General features: G+C 40.2%; 1 protein-coding gene across 2 annotated transcripts; it reads right to left on the reverse strand.

The window, feature by feature from the left end:
- Positions 1 to 593: 593 nt before the first annotated feature.
- LOC102100968 (cell surface glycoprotein CD200 receptor 1-B-like) lies at positions 594 to 14,353 on the reverse strand. 2 transcript variants are annotated; one of them, XR_015771885.1, is made up of 8 exons: positions 13,985 to 14,353; positions 11,754 to 11,835; positions 10,715 to 11,032; positions 9,557 to 9,805; positions 8,414 to 8,509; positions 7,570 to 7,616; positions 6,082 to 6,342; positions 594 to 2,308 (listed from the first exon to the last, which is right to left on the reverse strand). XR_015771885.1 is itself a non-coding variant. In XM_088051634.1 (7 exons), exons 2-7 carry the CDS (start codon positions 11,812 to 11,814, stop codon positions 6,226 to 6,228), a joined length of 888 nt encoding a protein of 295 aa, XP_087907760.1. In that variant the 5' UTR covers positions 11,815 to 11,835; positions 13,985 to 14,353; the 3' UTR covers positions 5,578 to 6,225. The 2 variants fall into 2 exon arrangements, 1 of the variants encoding a protein (XP_087907760.1); XM_088051634.1 differs by lacking the exon at positions 594 to 2,308 and having other exon boundaries at positions 5,578 to 6,342.
- Positions 14,354 to 16,381: the final 2,028 nt, after the last annotated feature.

Consider the following 16,381-nt stretch of genomic DNA (forward strand, 5'->3'; position numbering starts at 1 on the left):
AGCTGGTCAGATGTGAGCAGTTCTGACCAACAGGGATTACATTTTTTTCTGCCTTACACCACACTGATACCAAGGCAAGAGAAAGGCTTAAAATACTCACAGGAGAAGGGAAAAAAAAAATTCTGTTAGTCTGAGATGCACTTTATAGTCACTGTCAAGATGGGATTTCCATTTGTGTATCAGAAATTCAGATTCTTTCTAAAAGAGGGAAATGATATGCAAACAATATTCTAATAGAAGACAAAGACTGGGATTTTGAGTGCACAGAAGAAAGATTTATTTCAGGTTATGGTTTCCACAGCAACTTTTCATTTTATCCCTCATGTGTCTATCTGTCTTATAAGGTCTTTCACAACATTTATATATAATGAGATGTTCCGTTAATGGGAAATTATTAAGAAATTAATTTCTCAAGCAAAAAACTTTGTAACTTTTCCTGTGTATATTCACAGCTTCACACACACACACAGAGCAATGTACCTGCAGAACAAGATGTTTGCATATAGGTGTACATTTTTAGTTTTGCTATCTATAGCAGCATGAAATTGGCAGTCACTGTTGATTACACAAGAATGACAATGATGAAGGACGTGATACTAAGTGTAGCTGGTAGATATTCAGACCTGGAGGCAGGCAGTGTTCCTGAAGGTATCAGAGCTTTGCAGGCACTAACTTGCCTGATTAAGGAGGCAGCCCTAACAATACACTGACTGGTGATGCTGGATTCCAATCTTCCTGATTTAAATATTTCAAGTGAATTGCACAAAAAGACTAGCAGACAGACCAGAGCTTTTCAGTAGTTGGCTCACTTGTTTATTCCATGCAACACTCCTCTCACATGAGATGGAGTGAGTTACAAGACATTCATGTACTAAGCACGTTGTTCTGCAGCATGTGGCCGTATGTTTTGCACAGAGGAGGGGGTTCTACTTTTCATAAATCTAACACAGAAACGATTTCAGGGGGGTTGCCCATGGTTTCTTTTTCAGATATACACATGGAAATCTAAAATATAAGCACAGCTAGATACGAACATTATGATATGACAATATAAATGCTGTTGGACTGTGGCAGAAGTGAGACAAAAATCAATCCCAAAAGCACTTAGCCTTGTTTGCTCAGCAGTACTTATTGACAGCTGAGAGAATAGAATGAGTGGAAATGAAATTTTCAGAGCTCTGTACACAGTGATGAGATTAAAGTCAGGAGACCTAGAGAGGGACCATCGGCATAAAAATGCCTTAATAATGTAGAATCCGATGTTTACAGCATCCTCTTTCCTATAATAGCTCTGCTGGTGACTAAGCCTTGCCTGGTGCATTGACCTTGGCTGGCTGCCACCTGACAGTGCCCAGCCAGACACTCACTCACTCCCCATCCTCAGCACAACACGGGGAGAAAATACGATGGAAAAGTTCATGGGTCAAGATAAGAACAGGGAGATCGCTGGCTGGGGTCATGGGCAAAGCAGACTTGACTTGGGGGAGTTAATTTCATTTATTAGCAATTAACAACAGAGTAGGATAATGAGAAATAAAAAAACAAAATTGAAACCACCTTTGCTCTCACTCCCTCTTCTTCACAGATTTACATCATATTCCCCAGCCCCAGCAGTGCACCGGGGTGGGGAATGGGGTTTGGGGGGCAGTTCATACCTCTTCACCTCCGCCACTCCTTCTTCACACAATTCCTCTGTACCAGCAAGTTCCTTTCCGTGGGATAGAGTCCTTCACAAACTGCTCCTCTGCTCCAGCATGGGTCCTTTCCATGGGATGCAGCCCTTCAGGAACAGACTGCTCCAGGGTGGTTTCTGCCAGAAAACCTGCTCCTGCACAGGTCCCTCTCCAGGGTCACAGCTCCTGCCAGAAGTGTTCTCCAGACTGGGATCCTCATGAGCTGCAGGTGTAAGTCTGCCCCTCCATGGATTCCCATGAGCTGCAGGGGAACAGCTGCCTCACCATGGTCTCACCATGGGCTGCAGAGGAATCTCAGCTTTGGCACCTGGAGCACCTCCTGCCCTTCTTCTCCGCTGACCTTGGTGTCTGCAGGGCTGTTCCTCTCACATTTTTCTCACTCCTCTTCCTCACGGGTGCTGCAGAGTGTTTTCAATATTCAGAAAAGTTTCTTCACTGGGAAGCTGGTCAGGTATTGTAACAGGCTGCCTGTGAAATCACCATCCCTGGATGTGTTCAAAACATGTAAATGTGTCACAGAGGAACACAGTTTAGTTGTGACCACAATGGTTCGGGGTTAATGGTTGAACTCAGTGATCTCAGAAGTTATTTCCGACCTTAACAATTCTATGATTCTGTAAGACAGATGTCAGACAAGAATAAATAAAATGCTGCATATTATGCATTTGGATTTGGTAAGTGAGCTTAGATTCACAGAAGTCTAAGAACAGAAGATGTTTCTGATCAAGAATGATTAATTTCCTATTATGCATTGGTAGGGGAGGAAAAAAAAGAAGGAGACCTGGAGTAAGTATATGTCTTTGAAGAAGTTCAGTGAAAAGCACTAAAAAATTCCAAAACAAGTTACTATTTAAAACCTCTTGTTACACACATACAAAAGGCAACAAAAGAATGAATAATAAAATTGTATTTGATGCCAAAAAGAGAAAGAAATAAAACTAGATAATAAAATGCATAGAGAACATAAAAATAAAAAAAATTTTAAAAAAAAATGAGGAGGAAAAATAAAAGTGGGTACTTGCATAAATAAGCACCATTAAGAGCACAAGTACAAACTAAGGCAGGACAGAGAAGCGATAGGAAATGTAGAATAAGACCCACTTGGTTAATTCCTGAGCTCCTCACTGCCTCCAGCCCATGACAGGTGTATACAGATTGTGGACACAAAATCAAGGAGCTGACAAGTTATCATTAACAGCAAAGACTTCACAAAGTCAGAAAGACCAGGTCACAAAGACAACACAGGTGTTACAGTTACTAGAGGAGAACCAGGAATGCTTCTTCTCATCAGAGAAGAAAGCCTGTGACAAATTGATGCCAGGAAGAATAGACAAAACTTATAGCTGCAACTTCAAGCTTAGGAAAACCAAGCTCTTCAGTGAACTGGAAAATCCCCTTTGGACATCTGCTCCATTTCCAAAATCTGCAGGAAAATTGTTTACCTTTTTCATTTCAATCTTGGTGTTGTGATTTTAAACAAATATTGTTCATAATGTGAAGTCACATTCCAATTTATGAAGCTCTAAACATAATGTTTTGTCACCATTTTTTTCCATATTCAGTGAAGAGAAAGAGGCATCACAACACCTGCTATTTCCAGAAGACAAATTGTTCATAGATTAATCAGAAAGCAGACATCATCATTATTACAAAGAGTGTCCTATGAACAATGTGAGTGAAAATCCACACAATAAACAGGAGCATTTTCATCTATAATCACATCTGGTGCTAAAAAGCTCAAGTGACATTCAGTCAACTGTGCATTTGACTAAACAGTCAATCTGAAACAGCAGTGTCACGCTCCCAGGCTTTTTTTAAAATTTTTTTTTTGTGACAATGTGCAAATAGTTCACTCCAATTCCCATCACTTTTTAGTAGCTCTTTCACAATGATTAGTCAACAAACAGTCAGCATTTTCCTACACATTTTGGCAGTCTAAAATACCTGCCTTGATTAAACTTTCTTTCAGTGCAAATAAGAAGAGTATAGAGTCACCAAAAGTGTACTTATAATTAAAGGGGGGGGTGGGGGAATCATGATAAATATACTCATAAAAACCTTTCAAGTTGCTTATTTTTGAGACCAAATTGTTATAAGACACCAAACACACAATTTGAGTTGTTCTTTGGGTTACACCAAGCTGCCTATCCCATACAAAAGGAGCATGACAGAAAATATTTGAGTGATTTATTTCTCATTATCAAATACTCAACAGATCAGCTCATCAGACCAAGAAGCAGGGCACACATGGCTCTGGTCATGGCATGCAGAGAGGGAGCCACCAAAGCCACCAGGAGCTCCACATATGACAAAACTCTGCCCTTCACCAGTCACAGCCAACACTGAAAGTACCTATATAGAAACTTTATTGTTGTCCCAGCCTTTCTTGCAACCACCCCCATAGCCATACTATTCTCTTTGGCCTGATAACTTTTGTTAATCATACACAACAAGCCTAAAAAGCATAAGGACTAATTTTATTCCAGGATAGCCCATATCATTGCCAGAGCACTTAGTTTCAGCACCAAGGCTGCTCAGAATTTCTACATTAATGGAAGTGATGAGACATTGCAGGTGACTGGACCAATTCCACCAAATACAAATTAAAGGTGAAAATGAAGTTATGAGCGTGAAAACTAGAGTTTTCAGCCAGGACAAATTATCACAGCTTCAGAGAGCTTTCCCCCCAGCACATCATCATCTCCCTGTCAAGGTTCTATCTTTTCTGTCTCCATTAGATCTCACCCTTCAACATTTCACTTGCTGCAAAGGAATTAAGAAAAGGTCTTACATAACACCCTAATAATCACAGCACACATGCACTGTGATTCCCAGAAGCAGACTGCTCCACAGCTCTCTTAATTTTAACAGATCCTTCGGTCTGGCTGCAATGTTCCAGCTTCTGAAAAAGGCACAGATTGCTGTAGCTGTCCATGAAAACAATCCATGCTCACTTACCACACTGACAAACACCAGCCCAGGAACCAAGGTTTAGACCTGACTGGGCAGTTCCTTAAGCAACAAGAGATCTTCCCCCCTATTTCAGAAGCTTCAAGTCACAAGTGACCCCTCGACAGCACCTTGGACTAAGGCTCTGTTGCGGATTTCACTAGAGCTACAAAACACTTTTCCTATTTAGCATCATTTCAAACCTATTTGCACTACTTCCAAGCTGTCACTTTTTTTTCTACCAGAGGTTTCACGTGTGAAAAGTGCTTCTCCCTCCCCACAGAAGACAGGATGATGCTGCATGCAGCTCTGAGAGTGACCCATCACTGACATTCAGCACTCCAGGAAAGGCTTTGCTTGTCCACCAAGCCTGGAAACAAACCTGGCTTCTGTAGGCCATTTTTCTTGAGGCAGAGAGTCATTCTTCATGCCTTTCTGACTAAAAATGAAAGGCTGGATGTCAGCAGACATCCATGTCTATTTAGAAGTGATAAAGTGCAATTAAAAGGCACTGGGAGATGCTCATGCCTAACACTTAAGGAGCAGAGATGACCCTGCAGAAACAAGCAGGAAAAGGCTCTTCAAAACACACATTTCAGTGTAGTTACTGCATTAGTGTTTGGAAGGTCTGACACACCTGACCAATGAAAACTGAAATTAACAACCAGTCTGTGGAGGTATTTTTAGCTTGGGGACATAAAGATGAGAAGAAATAAATGGTGTGGTTAGGGTTGTCTTTTTTTTTTTCCTTTGTTTTAAATAAGCACACCACCTGCCTTTTGTACTACTTAACACTTCTGTTCTCAGGAAAACCATGCTGTGATCTCAGCTTCTCAGAAACTGGTCAACATTTACCCAAATAACCACAGAAATACTTGAGGTAAATATTTGCATTTTTGTGCATTTACTTTAAAGAGTGTCCAAATATTATCCATTGCTCTTTCTCATTTCCATATCCAGTATAATATCAAATTGGTTTTATTTTCCATCAATTATCAATGCAAACAGAAAAATTAATTGCAAAAGAAATACATTAAAAATTCAAAAATAGACAAAGATGTCAAATACTAGCTCATCATGTGTCAGCTACAACCATCTATCCAGAAAACAAAACAACCAAAAAAAAAAACCCTAAAAATCTCTTATTTCTGCATTTCTGTTGGATGTATTGCTTTGACCTTCTGTGTTTTGAGGTGCCCCATGTCACACAGAACTTTAAAGAGAATCCAGTTGCCAAAAAGGAAAGAAAAGTGCTGTATTTTCACCAGCAGTCTTTTACTCTGGCACAGAATATGTCCATTATAGTTTTGAGGAAAGGCAGCACATACATCAGAGTTCACTTTCAAAGAAAATTAAGGTATTTCCCTAATTCAATCTTTAAAAGTTCTAACTTTTTCTAGAGCTGTACTGATATTTAGAGAACGAGAAAAAAACTTACTAAAATGGGTCTTTCTGCCCCACCATCGTCAGGTCAGGAAAGACAAAGGTTTTCGTGGGTAAGGTCAGAGGCTCAAGAGTTGAAGTACAAGTTCAAGTAGCTGAGTATCATTAGTAGCTGAGCTGGCTACTTGTGCCTACGCTGTTATAAGTATACATAAACAGATCTTGGGTTGTAGTTCTGATAGATTTTCTCTGAAAAGTCAGGAGGCTTGGCTGCTTCTCTTCTCGCACGTGAAGGTGGGAACTTGCAGGTTTTAGTCTGCAAAAGGAAGAAAAAGATGTACCATTGTATTACATTGTAGAATTTTGTGGGACCGTCAGTCCTATAGATCCCAAACAAAAAGCAGAAGAAACCTGGTAGATAACATTACTGTTGCAAAAGAAATGTGAAGTGATTTCTCTGAGCTCTCTGAGCAAGAGGGTAGAGCACAGAGGGTGAAACATAAACTGGCAGACAGATGCAAGAGCAGCCTTCACAAAACCTCAACAGGACAGCCTTTGAAATTTTTTTTCTTAATATAATCGAAAACAAAGTTTGAAATGTTGGCATCTACAGCAAAATAAATGACAATGAAGAATGCTAGCTTCTCTGAAAGCGAAACACCGAAACAAAAACAAAACAGACAGACCACAAACAATCCAATTTAGGCACCTAAAATCATTGGAAACCTTTGATCTCTGCAGCTCCCCCTCTCATCAATGAAATTTTCCTGAATGCCACAAAAGAGCATGTCAGGAAATGAATCATTCTAACTTCAGAGCACTCTGACTTGTTTGCAACAAACAAGGCACACGACCATTAATTAAATCATGAGCAGAAAACAAAATAGGAAATAATTGGTCTCTCCATGTGCATTAAGTGAGGCAGAAGCCCTGAGGAAAAGCAGCACTTTTTCATTTTGTTAAATATATATCAACAACACACTGGATTTAGAGACTAAAAGTTGTGGTGGCAGATTTATCACTGCTATTTCCTGGCTTCCACGTATATGAACTGCCATGTAAAAAATAAAAGTTTCATAGCTGTGTTTGTCTCCACTACAGCAAAACAAAGTGGACCTTTTTCCTTCATTGTAAAAGGCATATCTGGTTCCATCCAACCTATAATCAAGCAGGCTTCTGCTATTAAGAATAAATACATTCTTAAATAAATCATCTGAGTAAAGACTACTCTGTGAAGCAGAAATATGAATGTATTGAGTTTTGGGAGAGTTAAAATTCAGCATTGTAAACAGACAGGAAATGCACTATACCACTCTCTATCCAGTGCTTAAATGACTGCTCAAATACTCTGATTATACATGAAGATATAGCCATCCAAACAACAGACATTGTCACAGATGATGTGTTCCTCATTCCCCACTCCAAGTGCTCACAGAGGTAAATGGGAGATTTGTCAGAGCAGACACATTGCCAAGAAATTACAAGTTTTAGTGAAGAATACACCAAAACCTGCAAAGCACACACAAGCACAAAGCCCACTTACTGTAGAGTGTTCTGCCGGGTCAGGTGCCTGTTTACATAACCAGCAAGCTGAAAGTAGGATGTCAGGAAGTTAGGATGGTTTGATGGTGCAGGGTACACAGCTGTTATAGCTGGGGCTCTCCTCTAGCTCTGCCCCCAGCTCTTGAAAGACTTCCTTCAAAATATGGTTACCCTCATATGTTAAATTCTTATGTATTTTTACATCCTGCTCTTTAACACGCTCTTGTTTTATTTTTCCCTTCATTGAAACTTCTGGTCATGCTGGGTGTCCTGGTTTCTACTAGGGTAGAGCTTATTTTCTTCTTAGTAGCTGTGTTTTGCAGTGTTTTGCATTCAGTATGAGAAATGAAACAAAGCAGCTGATATGCCCAGTGCACAATTATCTGAGAGATACCAAAGTATGTACATTTGGCCTATTCTTACACTTGCTCAAGGGAAAACTTATCACTGCTCATGGAAACAGAATTTGCGCTTAGTCATTAGTTTATGAACTGTCATTCTTAAGAATAGAATTTTGGGCCAGTAAATGCAGAACAAACAAAAATTTCTAAAAACTCAAAGCCTGCCCTATTCTCAGAAAGAACCCCTTTCATCCTGAATGAATCTCTGACATGTCTGTAATGCATTAATACCACAGTACCTATAGCTCTTTCAAAAATCCAGACTTATTTTTAATCGCCACCCCTTATTTTATTACAACTTCTCCAAAAGGACAGTACATATATGAACATTTTCCTCCCTTGCCTCCCACCTCAGTCTCAGCAGTAAAGTGCTGAGTGTACCTTGTACCTGCACATAGTCAGCAATGGGATTGATGAACCTGAAATATGTTACAAAGGACTCACCTCTGCACCTGAAAATCAAGCATAAAGCCACACCAGTGGCAGCACTGACACCTGTAGCTGTTCCAACCAGGATGTAGAGAAGCCTATGGCAAGTGTCTGAGCAAAGAGAAAAGAGCAAGTTACAGAGCTAGATGTCAGTATCCAGAAATTTGTGACGTAACTGCCTACCTTAACTGGAAGAAAAAGCTAATCCTCTGCTTCCAAACAAAGCAGAGAGAAACAGATGAGATGCCTGGATGCAGCAATAAGAAGCTGCCTCACACCCCCAGTCATTTGTGTGCACAAACACATTTTCATTTTCAACTCATCTGCCTTTACATTCTCATTTTCTTTAAATACTACTAGCCCTGAACAACTGAGCAGCCATTCCTGCAAAATGCTGTTATTAATGACCAGTCTATGCTGATTTCTGTTCTTCATGCCTCTACTAGTAGAGATATTCTGGTGATACAAGCACTTATTTAGCTGTTCTTACAAATCCTACTGCAACAGATTTCCAACAGGTCCAGCACAGCCAGAGGAGAAGCTGAATTTTAGCCTTTACTACCTTTGGAACACTTGCAAGTCACAGACAGATAGTGTCCAAGGAAAATTTCTCCAGACCAACACTACTGTGGAAAAGCTGGACAAAATGTTGTGGGGAAGGTGCTTTTTGATTATTTTTTGTTCTTGTTTCTTGCTATCCTACTCTGATTTGAGTGGCAAGAAATTACTTTCCTCTCAAGCCTCTTTTGCCTGTTACAGTAATTGGTGAATGATCTTTCCCTGTCTTCACCTTGACCCACAAGCTGTCCATTGTATTTTTGTCCATGTCTTGTTGAAGAGATTGGGGAAGCAACAGAGCAGCTTGGAGGGCACCTGGCAGCCAGCCAAGGTGAACCTACTAAAAGCAGAGTAAGGATTTCTTGTAAAACAGAACAGGAATTGAAAGAAAAACACCCTGAAAGCTTCTCCATACAGTGCCACAAAGCATTTGGTTTCAAAATTATTGATTTATCTCTCAACATGCGCTAGGACTTCACCTTAGAACCACGCTAACCTATTTCCAGGGCCCTGGCATTTATTGGGAACAGCTGCACAGAACAGCAGAGAGGAGCCCAAGGCATGGTGAAAAGCAAAATAACATCAAAAAATAACATTTACATCTCAGGTCCATGACCAGAGTCTGGTTCTTGGTTGGGTAGGTGACCAGGCAGGTGACAGAGGGAAATGAGCTGTGGGCCCAGCCAAAGTAGCTCACTCTGGTCACTGTTCCATTGGGGTGGTGGAATTCTTCCTCAGAGCTGTGATTGCTTGCAGGCATCCAGGAGATGTCAGCAGGTGGCTTTCCTGCAGATGCCTGACAAACAGCCACCCTGCTCTTGTCATGGGTCAGAGTCACCATAGGAGGGACTGCAGAAGAAATTTTGAAAAGTCACACCCATTATTTCTATTAATATTTTATATTTTTATTTCATTTTTAGTATTTAATTGATTTCAGTATAAAATCACCAATTGAGAAGCTGACCAACAGGTGGTATTTTTCAGATTGTATGACCAATTTGTGAGATTTTAAATTAATTTGAAATATTAGCACATCTTTAAGGAAGAACAATACATCAAAAAGTCCAAGGTGAACATCTCAAAAACTATCTGGCTGCATCTAAAGTACTGCTTCCTCCTGTTTCCCAAAAGGTAATGACAGATTAACAGGATATGGGATGACAGAGAGGGGTGGATTAAATAAAGATTTATAACATGACTGAAGAAAAGGCAGATTGTTGAAGCTTCAGGTACATTATTTAGGAGTCTGAATATGTAGAATCAAAAATCTGATAGCAGGGAAATAAAAGAGGAATTGGGCAAAACTCTTCTGCTTGAAGTCAAACAACTCATATTCTGCATTTGGCAAAACAGGGAAAGGTTAGCACAACACCTACATTTTTATCAGAAAGGCAAGATTCTGCAGGGAACAACAAAAAAAAAAAAAACAAAATCCAAAACCAAAACAAACTAATAAAATAATCCAACTAAAAAAAAAAACAAAACCAAGTGACTAAAATTAGTAATAGCAATCATAGAGTTGAAAATTAATTTCTTATAATTTTTAGTTATATAGAGACAATTTAACTAATAGAGCCAAAACACAAAGTCTTCCTGTGGCTTGTTTTCTTTTTTAATTTATGGAAACCTAGATATAGTTTACCTGACAATATAAAAAAGGTAATTTGATGTATTCATTATGCTTCCTAATATTCTTATACTCCTGCCTATGTTGCAAATAGACTAATTTATTTTTTTATTTTAGTGATGCAATCTTACCTGTCACAGTCAGAGAAGAGAGAAAATTATGATTCCCTTCACTGCTGGCAATTTCACAGGTGTAATTTCCCTCATCCCCGAGGTTCACAGGGTAAATACGAAGCACGGGGTCACTGGCAGGTGGATATTTCCATGTGATCCTCTCACTGCAGTTCAGCCTGCTTGTCTCATTGTGATCCCTTCTATAAGACAGCAGGCAGCAACTGCTGCAATTCCTCTTCCATGTCACCAGCACCAAAGATGCATTGGAGGTGTAGGGGCAACTCAGCACAGCTTCATGGCCAGCCTCTACACTCACCCTGTTGTGAGCTGCATAAGCTGAAAAAAAGACATTAAAAAGATGTTACAGAGACATTGTAAAAGCCCAGGAAAGTCGTGGCTTCAAAAATATACTTCCTGATTGCACTGGCAGCCTTGGGGCACATATTAGTATTCAGCTTCCAGATCCACCTTCCTGAAGTTTGGAAGTACAGTGGAGATGGTGCCTTTTTGCTGTAGACAGTGACGAGCTGCAAGTTCTCCAATTTTATTTTAGGCAACAAATTTCTATCACTTTAATACAGGCTTTGAAAACTTGATGGGGCAGGCAAAATTCATTCTTTAGGGAAAGGAAACTACTTTTAAAAAATTTATTGTGTTCCTGAATTAGATGCCTTGCTTCAAGTCCAGTAAAACCTGGGATAGCGATGGAATACACACTCGTGGCACGGTTAAAACCAGCACCACTCGGAGCAGTAGTTTAGTAAGAGATGTATGTGGATCCCTTTTATTCCAGAAATCATAGCTCTCCTGCCATTGTCCCAGCTGAACAGATGTGTCTTTAGATGACCAGTTTTGGATTCCTCTCAGATTTATCATTCTGTGCCACTCTGCAAGGCACTCAATTATTTTTCCAGCTGAGGTGGCATTACTCTTTCCATTCCCACTAAACAATAGGCAAAATTTGCTTTGGTGTACTATGAAGCTTCAGTGTCCTGGAAAGTTGGAAATGCAGAGTACCAAACAGTGCTACATGCAGGTTTGGATCTTTCTTACTTACCTTCAACCGGATTGATTGGCAAGAAAAGGAGCACAGCCAGAACTGACCAGTTCAGAGCCATCTTCAGCAGAAGGAATCAGCGCTGCAGAAAATGAAGGCAAAGAAAATGACATGTAGTCACAAATTTTTGTGCTCATCCCCTCAAAGAGAAGATGTAGTAAAACCCCTGCTTCCTTTGAAAGCAGTTCTAAGTAAGACCCCATGTCAAGTCATTCTTATACTGAAGAAAGTAAGGCAAAAACACAGCTGAAATTTTTTTTAAAAAATTTTAAAAAAAGAAAATAAAGATAAAATAAAAGAAAAACCCACCAAAAAAACCCCACAAAAACAAACAAACAAAAGCTACTGTTTATACAGAGTTTTTTAAAATCCTGGATCTCTGGTTCCTCTCAGGATCTAGACTTCATCAACTCCTCAGCAAAGAAATTATTCCTAACCTTTGCATGCAGATTTTAATTTCTTGAAGAGTAACTCACTTTTTGGAGCAGAACAAAAAGAACAACCCTCCTACTGCAAGGGATCAAAACCATATGAGTTTGTTTCTTGCTTTCATAGGCAGGGTGAACTAAAAGAGGCATCTAGTAACCCCTGCTATTCTACAACTACATAAACCTTTTAACAAACCATGTCTTATAAATGCTGCCATTTCTGTATCTTTAATAATTTACTTTCTGAATCTGGCACCCACAGCTTGAGATGATTGGAAAATTGAGCTCCCATCCCATGGGAAATAGTGACATGATGTTTTCATTCCCAAGTCAAAACCCAAGATGCAGCAGACAAGCAAACATCTCTGTGCAATGGCTGATTCAGAAATGTCACATTTATAGTAACAGGACTTTCCTTGTGGGTTGTTTGGATCATGCACTGTTCTCACCCTTATTCAAACACAACCAGCAAGTGCTGGAAGAAGGAAAGGCAGACAGGGTTCACTCTGTACCCAGAGACCTGAATCCTCATCTGGTACCAACTGCCATGACAGTAACGAGCTTTAATTAAGCAGCATTACAGATTTAATTTCAAATGTGAAACAAACCACATGAGGATGCCTGGTGTACAGGAGAGAAGCCACAACACTGCCACACGTGTGGCACAGGAAGAGCAAACACTGCCACAGTCACAAGCCAAATGCAACAGATGGTGTTTTCCTTAATACAGCGTGATAAAAGTGCATATTCAAGTTACTGAATCACAGAATGGTTTGGGTCGGAAGGGACCTCAAAGATCTTCCAGTTCCAGCCCCCTGCCATGGACACTTCCACCAGACCAGGATGCTCAGAGCTCCATCCAACCTGACCCTGAACACTTCCAGGGATGGGGCATTCACAACTTGTGGACTGATTTGTGACTTTAATTGTGATGCATCTGGATGAAAAGCTTTAATTATCACCTGGTAAAAATGTCAGTACAAAGCACAGTGATCTATATTCTGCTACTAATGTGCAATAAGGAATGTAACTCTTAAGTTAAAAACATCTCAGATTTCATTTTCATTCACATAAAATCTTTGCCATAAAGGAAACATATTGTTTTGTTTCATTTTAGTCAGTGCTGTCAGAAGTTTTGGGATTTTTTTTTTTACTTTGCAATTTGGATACATTATGCATGCAAAAGTTGCTTTCAATCAAAAAGGTTTAAAACTTTAAAAGCTGAATTTTTTTTAAACCAAAAAGGTTAAAAATATACATTTTGACCAGACTTAAGTACTGAACTTGACCCAATTTGCAAAGAATTTCTCAGTCTCTTTCAAAAGGAAAGTAAAAGAAAAAACAATAAACCTTCCATAATTTCTATTAGCAAATTCACTATTTTCCAGTTTTGATGGGTTCATAAATATTCATAACAGAATATTGTCATATTGGAACTTGTCCCAGAGAAATGTTTTTTTTTTAAATGCATACAAATCTCATATATGGGGTTTATTTGCTCAGAAGAACAGGCATTAATGATTAAAAATGGGACCTTACAGAAAAAAAGAGAGTATATGACTGTTTAAATATTCATGTGTGAAACGCAGAATTTAATCTGCAATTTTTAAATTTCACAACCCTTGAACAGTCGTGCCTCTGAGTGAGAAGGAATTCTCAAAATCCAAAAAGGAACAACCAAGCAGAGATGAAGCAAACCCATTTAAAAGTAGCAAGCGAATACTTGTGGCTCGCCTTGTGTTATTGCCTTTGATGGAATTAAAACCCTTCAATAGCTGCATTAAAATAAATTAAAATTTTTACCCAGCCTCAGTGGCGGTGGCTGGCATGATGTGCGTGTCACTCTTCCAGCCGGGGAATGGCACCGCTCCCACTCGGATTCATCCCAAGGAGTGCTGAGGCTGGGGAAGATTCACTCAGTTACCAGGCTCAAGAAGAGGAGCCCTCCTCACCCCGGGAGCTTGGGAGAGGAGCAGCAGCAGCTCCAGCGTGCTCTGGTCTTCAATTCTCTTTCTGGGGTGAGCAGCCGCTCCCGCGGGGATCCCAGTCCTGATGGCTGATCCCGAGGCAGCTCCTGCACACCAGGGAACTGCAGGGATGTACCTGGAGCTCCCCTCCCTCTCTGTCCCCACGAAAGGCCCAGATGTAACTGCAAAGTGGGAATTATCTCAATTTAGGAGACTCCATCCCATGCAGTCCCCCAGTTCAGCTGTATGGTTCATTAGTTTCTTCTCGTTGTTGCTTCTGAGACCTTAACATGCAGCTGATTTTTCTCACCGACAGAGAAAGCCTTCACACCACCCCCCCAGAAAGAGGTGAGTAAAAAAAACCCTCTGGTGGTACACTGCCATGAAAAGGCTGTGGCAGAGCTAAACTGAGAGAAGCAAAGTGCTTTGTGACATGATGAACAAGTTGCAACCTTAGCTGTCTGCTACACATCATACACCAGCCACAAGCCTTGAGCACCAACTTAAAATCAGGCAAATAAATGCAAAGTCCTACATGATTTAAATATTTGCTAACAGCCTGAAAGAGAAAAAAGGTCTGGTATCCACCAGTACATCAACTGTCACCACAACTTCTTTAAGGATAACCAGTATGTCACAGAGCCATTCCTGTGTTTAATTCAGCAAAATATGGTTCTGTTTTGAAGTGAAAGCACATTTCAAAAGGTACAAAAGACCCTGCCTTAGAAGTCTGTTCTCTGTAAGACATGTGCTTTGGGCAAGGAAGGGCTGGAAGGGGTGGCAAGAAGAGGAAGCAGCAGCACATGTATATCAACCTTCTTGCTTCCTCTTATAAGGATAAGGTAACTGCTCTGCAAATCAAGGCTACGTTATTTAAAATCCAATCCCACACTTTTGACAGCCAGAGCAGCAGCAGCATCTTCTATGCAGTATTTGATGTTTCTACCTCATCACCAAGACCACACAGCACCCAACTCAAAAGCCTGCAACTTTTTCTGAAGTGAGAGATGTTATGCTGTATTTTCAACATCCCCAGGTCAGCCTCTTCTGCTCCTGTTTCTCCCTAGCAATGGTCCTCTGCTGGGAATTCCTCAAGTCCCTGCACTGAAAATGAAGCAACAAAAATATAGCAAGACTTTGAATGCCTTGGGTGCAATACAAAACTTATCAAATGGGGCAGCAGGTAGATATTCCCAAAGCTGAAAGTGAAAAGCTCTGTGGGGAGAGGAGAGGCTGTGTTCTTTCTCTGTTCTGAGACATCTTCCTTAGCCATCTGTGGCTGGCTCCTGACAATGCTGCTGAGTAATGGACCTTTGCATTGACTTTAGAGCCTCCTGGTATTTTTTCTTTTTCTCCAGGAAAGATATCCTGGCCCTGAAAACTGATCCCTGAATTCCTGTACTAGCACAGCAGAAGACTGTTAGTGCTGTCAGGGACTGATGGATCAGAACCTCCATAGTGCCTTTTCTTCTCAAACTCCCTGTTTGTCTCACAGTTGCTGGCATCAGTTGAAGCCAGAATTTGGAATTTAGTCCATCCAGTTTGTGAGCTACTTTAATTCAGTTCCAAACTACAAAGCTTTCTCTGCAAAATGAGAAATAGAGGGTGGATGGCTTTCTGAAAGAGAGCATTACCCTAATAGAACAAGCTCTCAAAACAATCACAAGCAGGTTATACAAAACAACTGCAAAATTACAGTGTTTAGGTAAATATATCTAAAGGTAAATAGGTTTGAAATTTCCTGCACAGCAAGGCAGAGATTTGTGCTGTCTATTGAATTCATCAAGAGACCAATATTTAGAATACCAACATTAAAAAGTGTGGATTTTCCCCCAGGGGGAAAAAAAATTGTCATACATAGTAGCTGTAATTCCAGAAAGCAGTTGGACATCTCTCCTCTTCTCTGCTATATTTACCTTTTTATCACTATCTCATCTGGAAAATAGCTTAGTCCCACAAAGTTGTTTCACAAGCCAAGGCATATTCTTCACATCTGTAGCTGCCTTGCAGCCAGTCCCCTCAGGGAGAAATCCAGTGTTGGAAAGGGAGAGTAGGAGCATAAGATGAATGAGAGCACCACCACCCCTGGTAGCTCATTCTTTTCCTTTCAGAAAGAGAGAATTTGCTTTACATTTTCCATTTTATGTGGAGAAAAAACCCAGTTCTTGTACCTAACACCTTGACTTTCCTAGGTATAAACCATCTGTGGCTCTCACCAATGTCAGCAAACAGA

This window comes from Pseudopodoces humilis, chromosome 2 (genome assembly GCF_049639895.1).
Source record: "Pseudopodoces humilis isolate 2021_Gansu_Grassland_sample_001 chromosome 2, ASM4963989v1, whole genome shotgun sequence".
In the NCBI taxonomy this organism is placed as follows: domain Eukaryota; kingdom Metazoa; phylum Chordata; class Aves; order Passeriformes; family Paridae; genus Pseudopodoces; species Pseudopodoces humilis.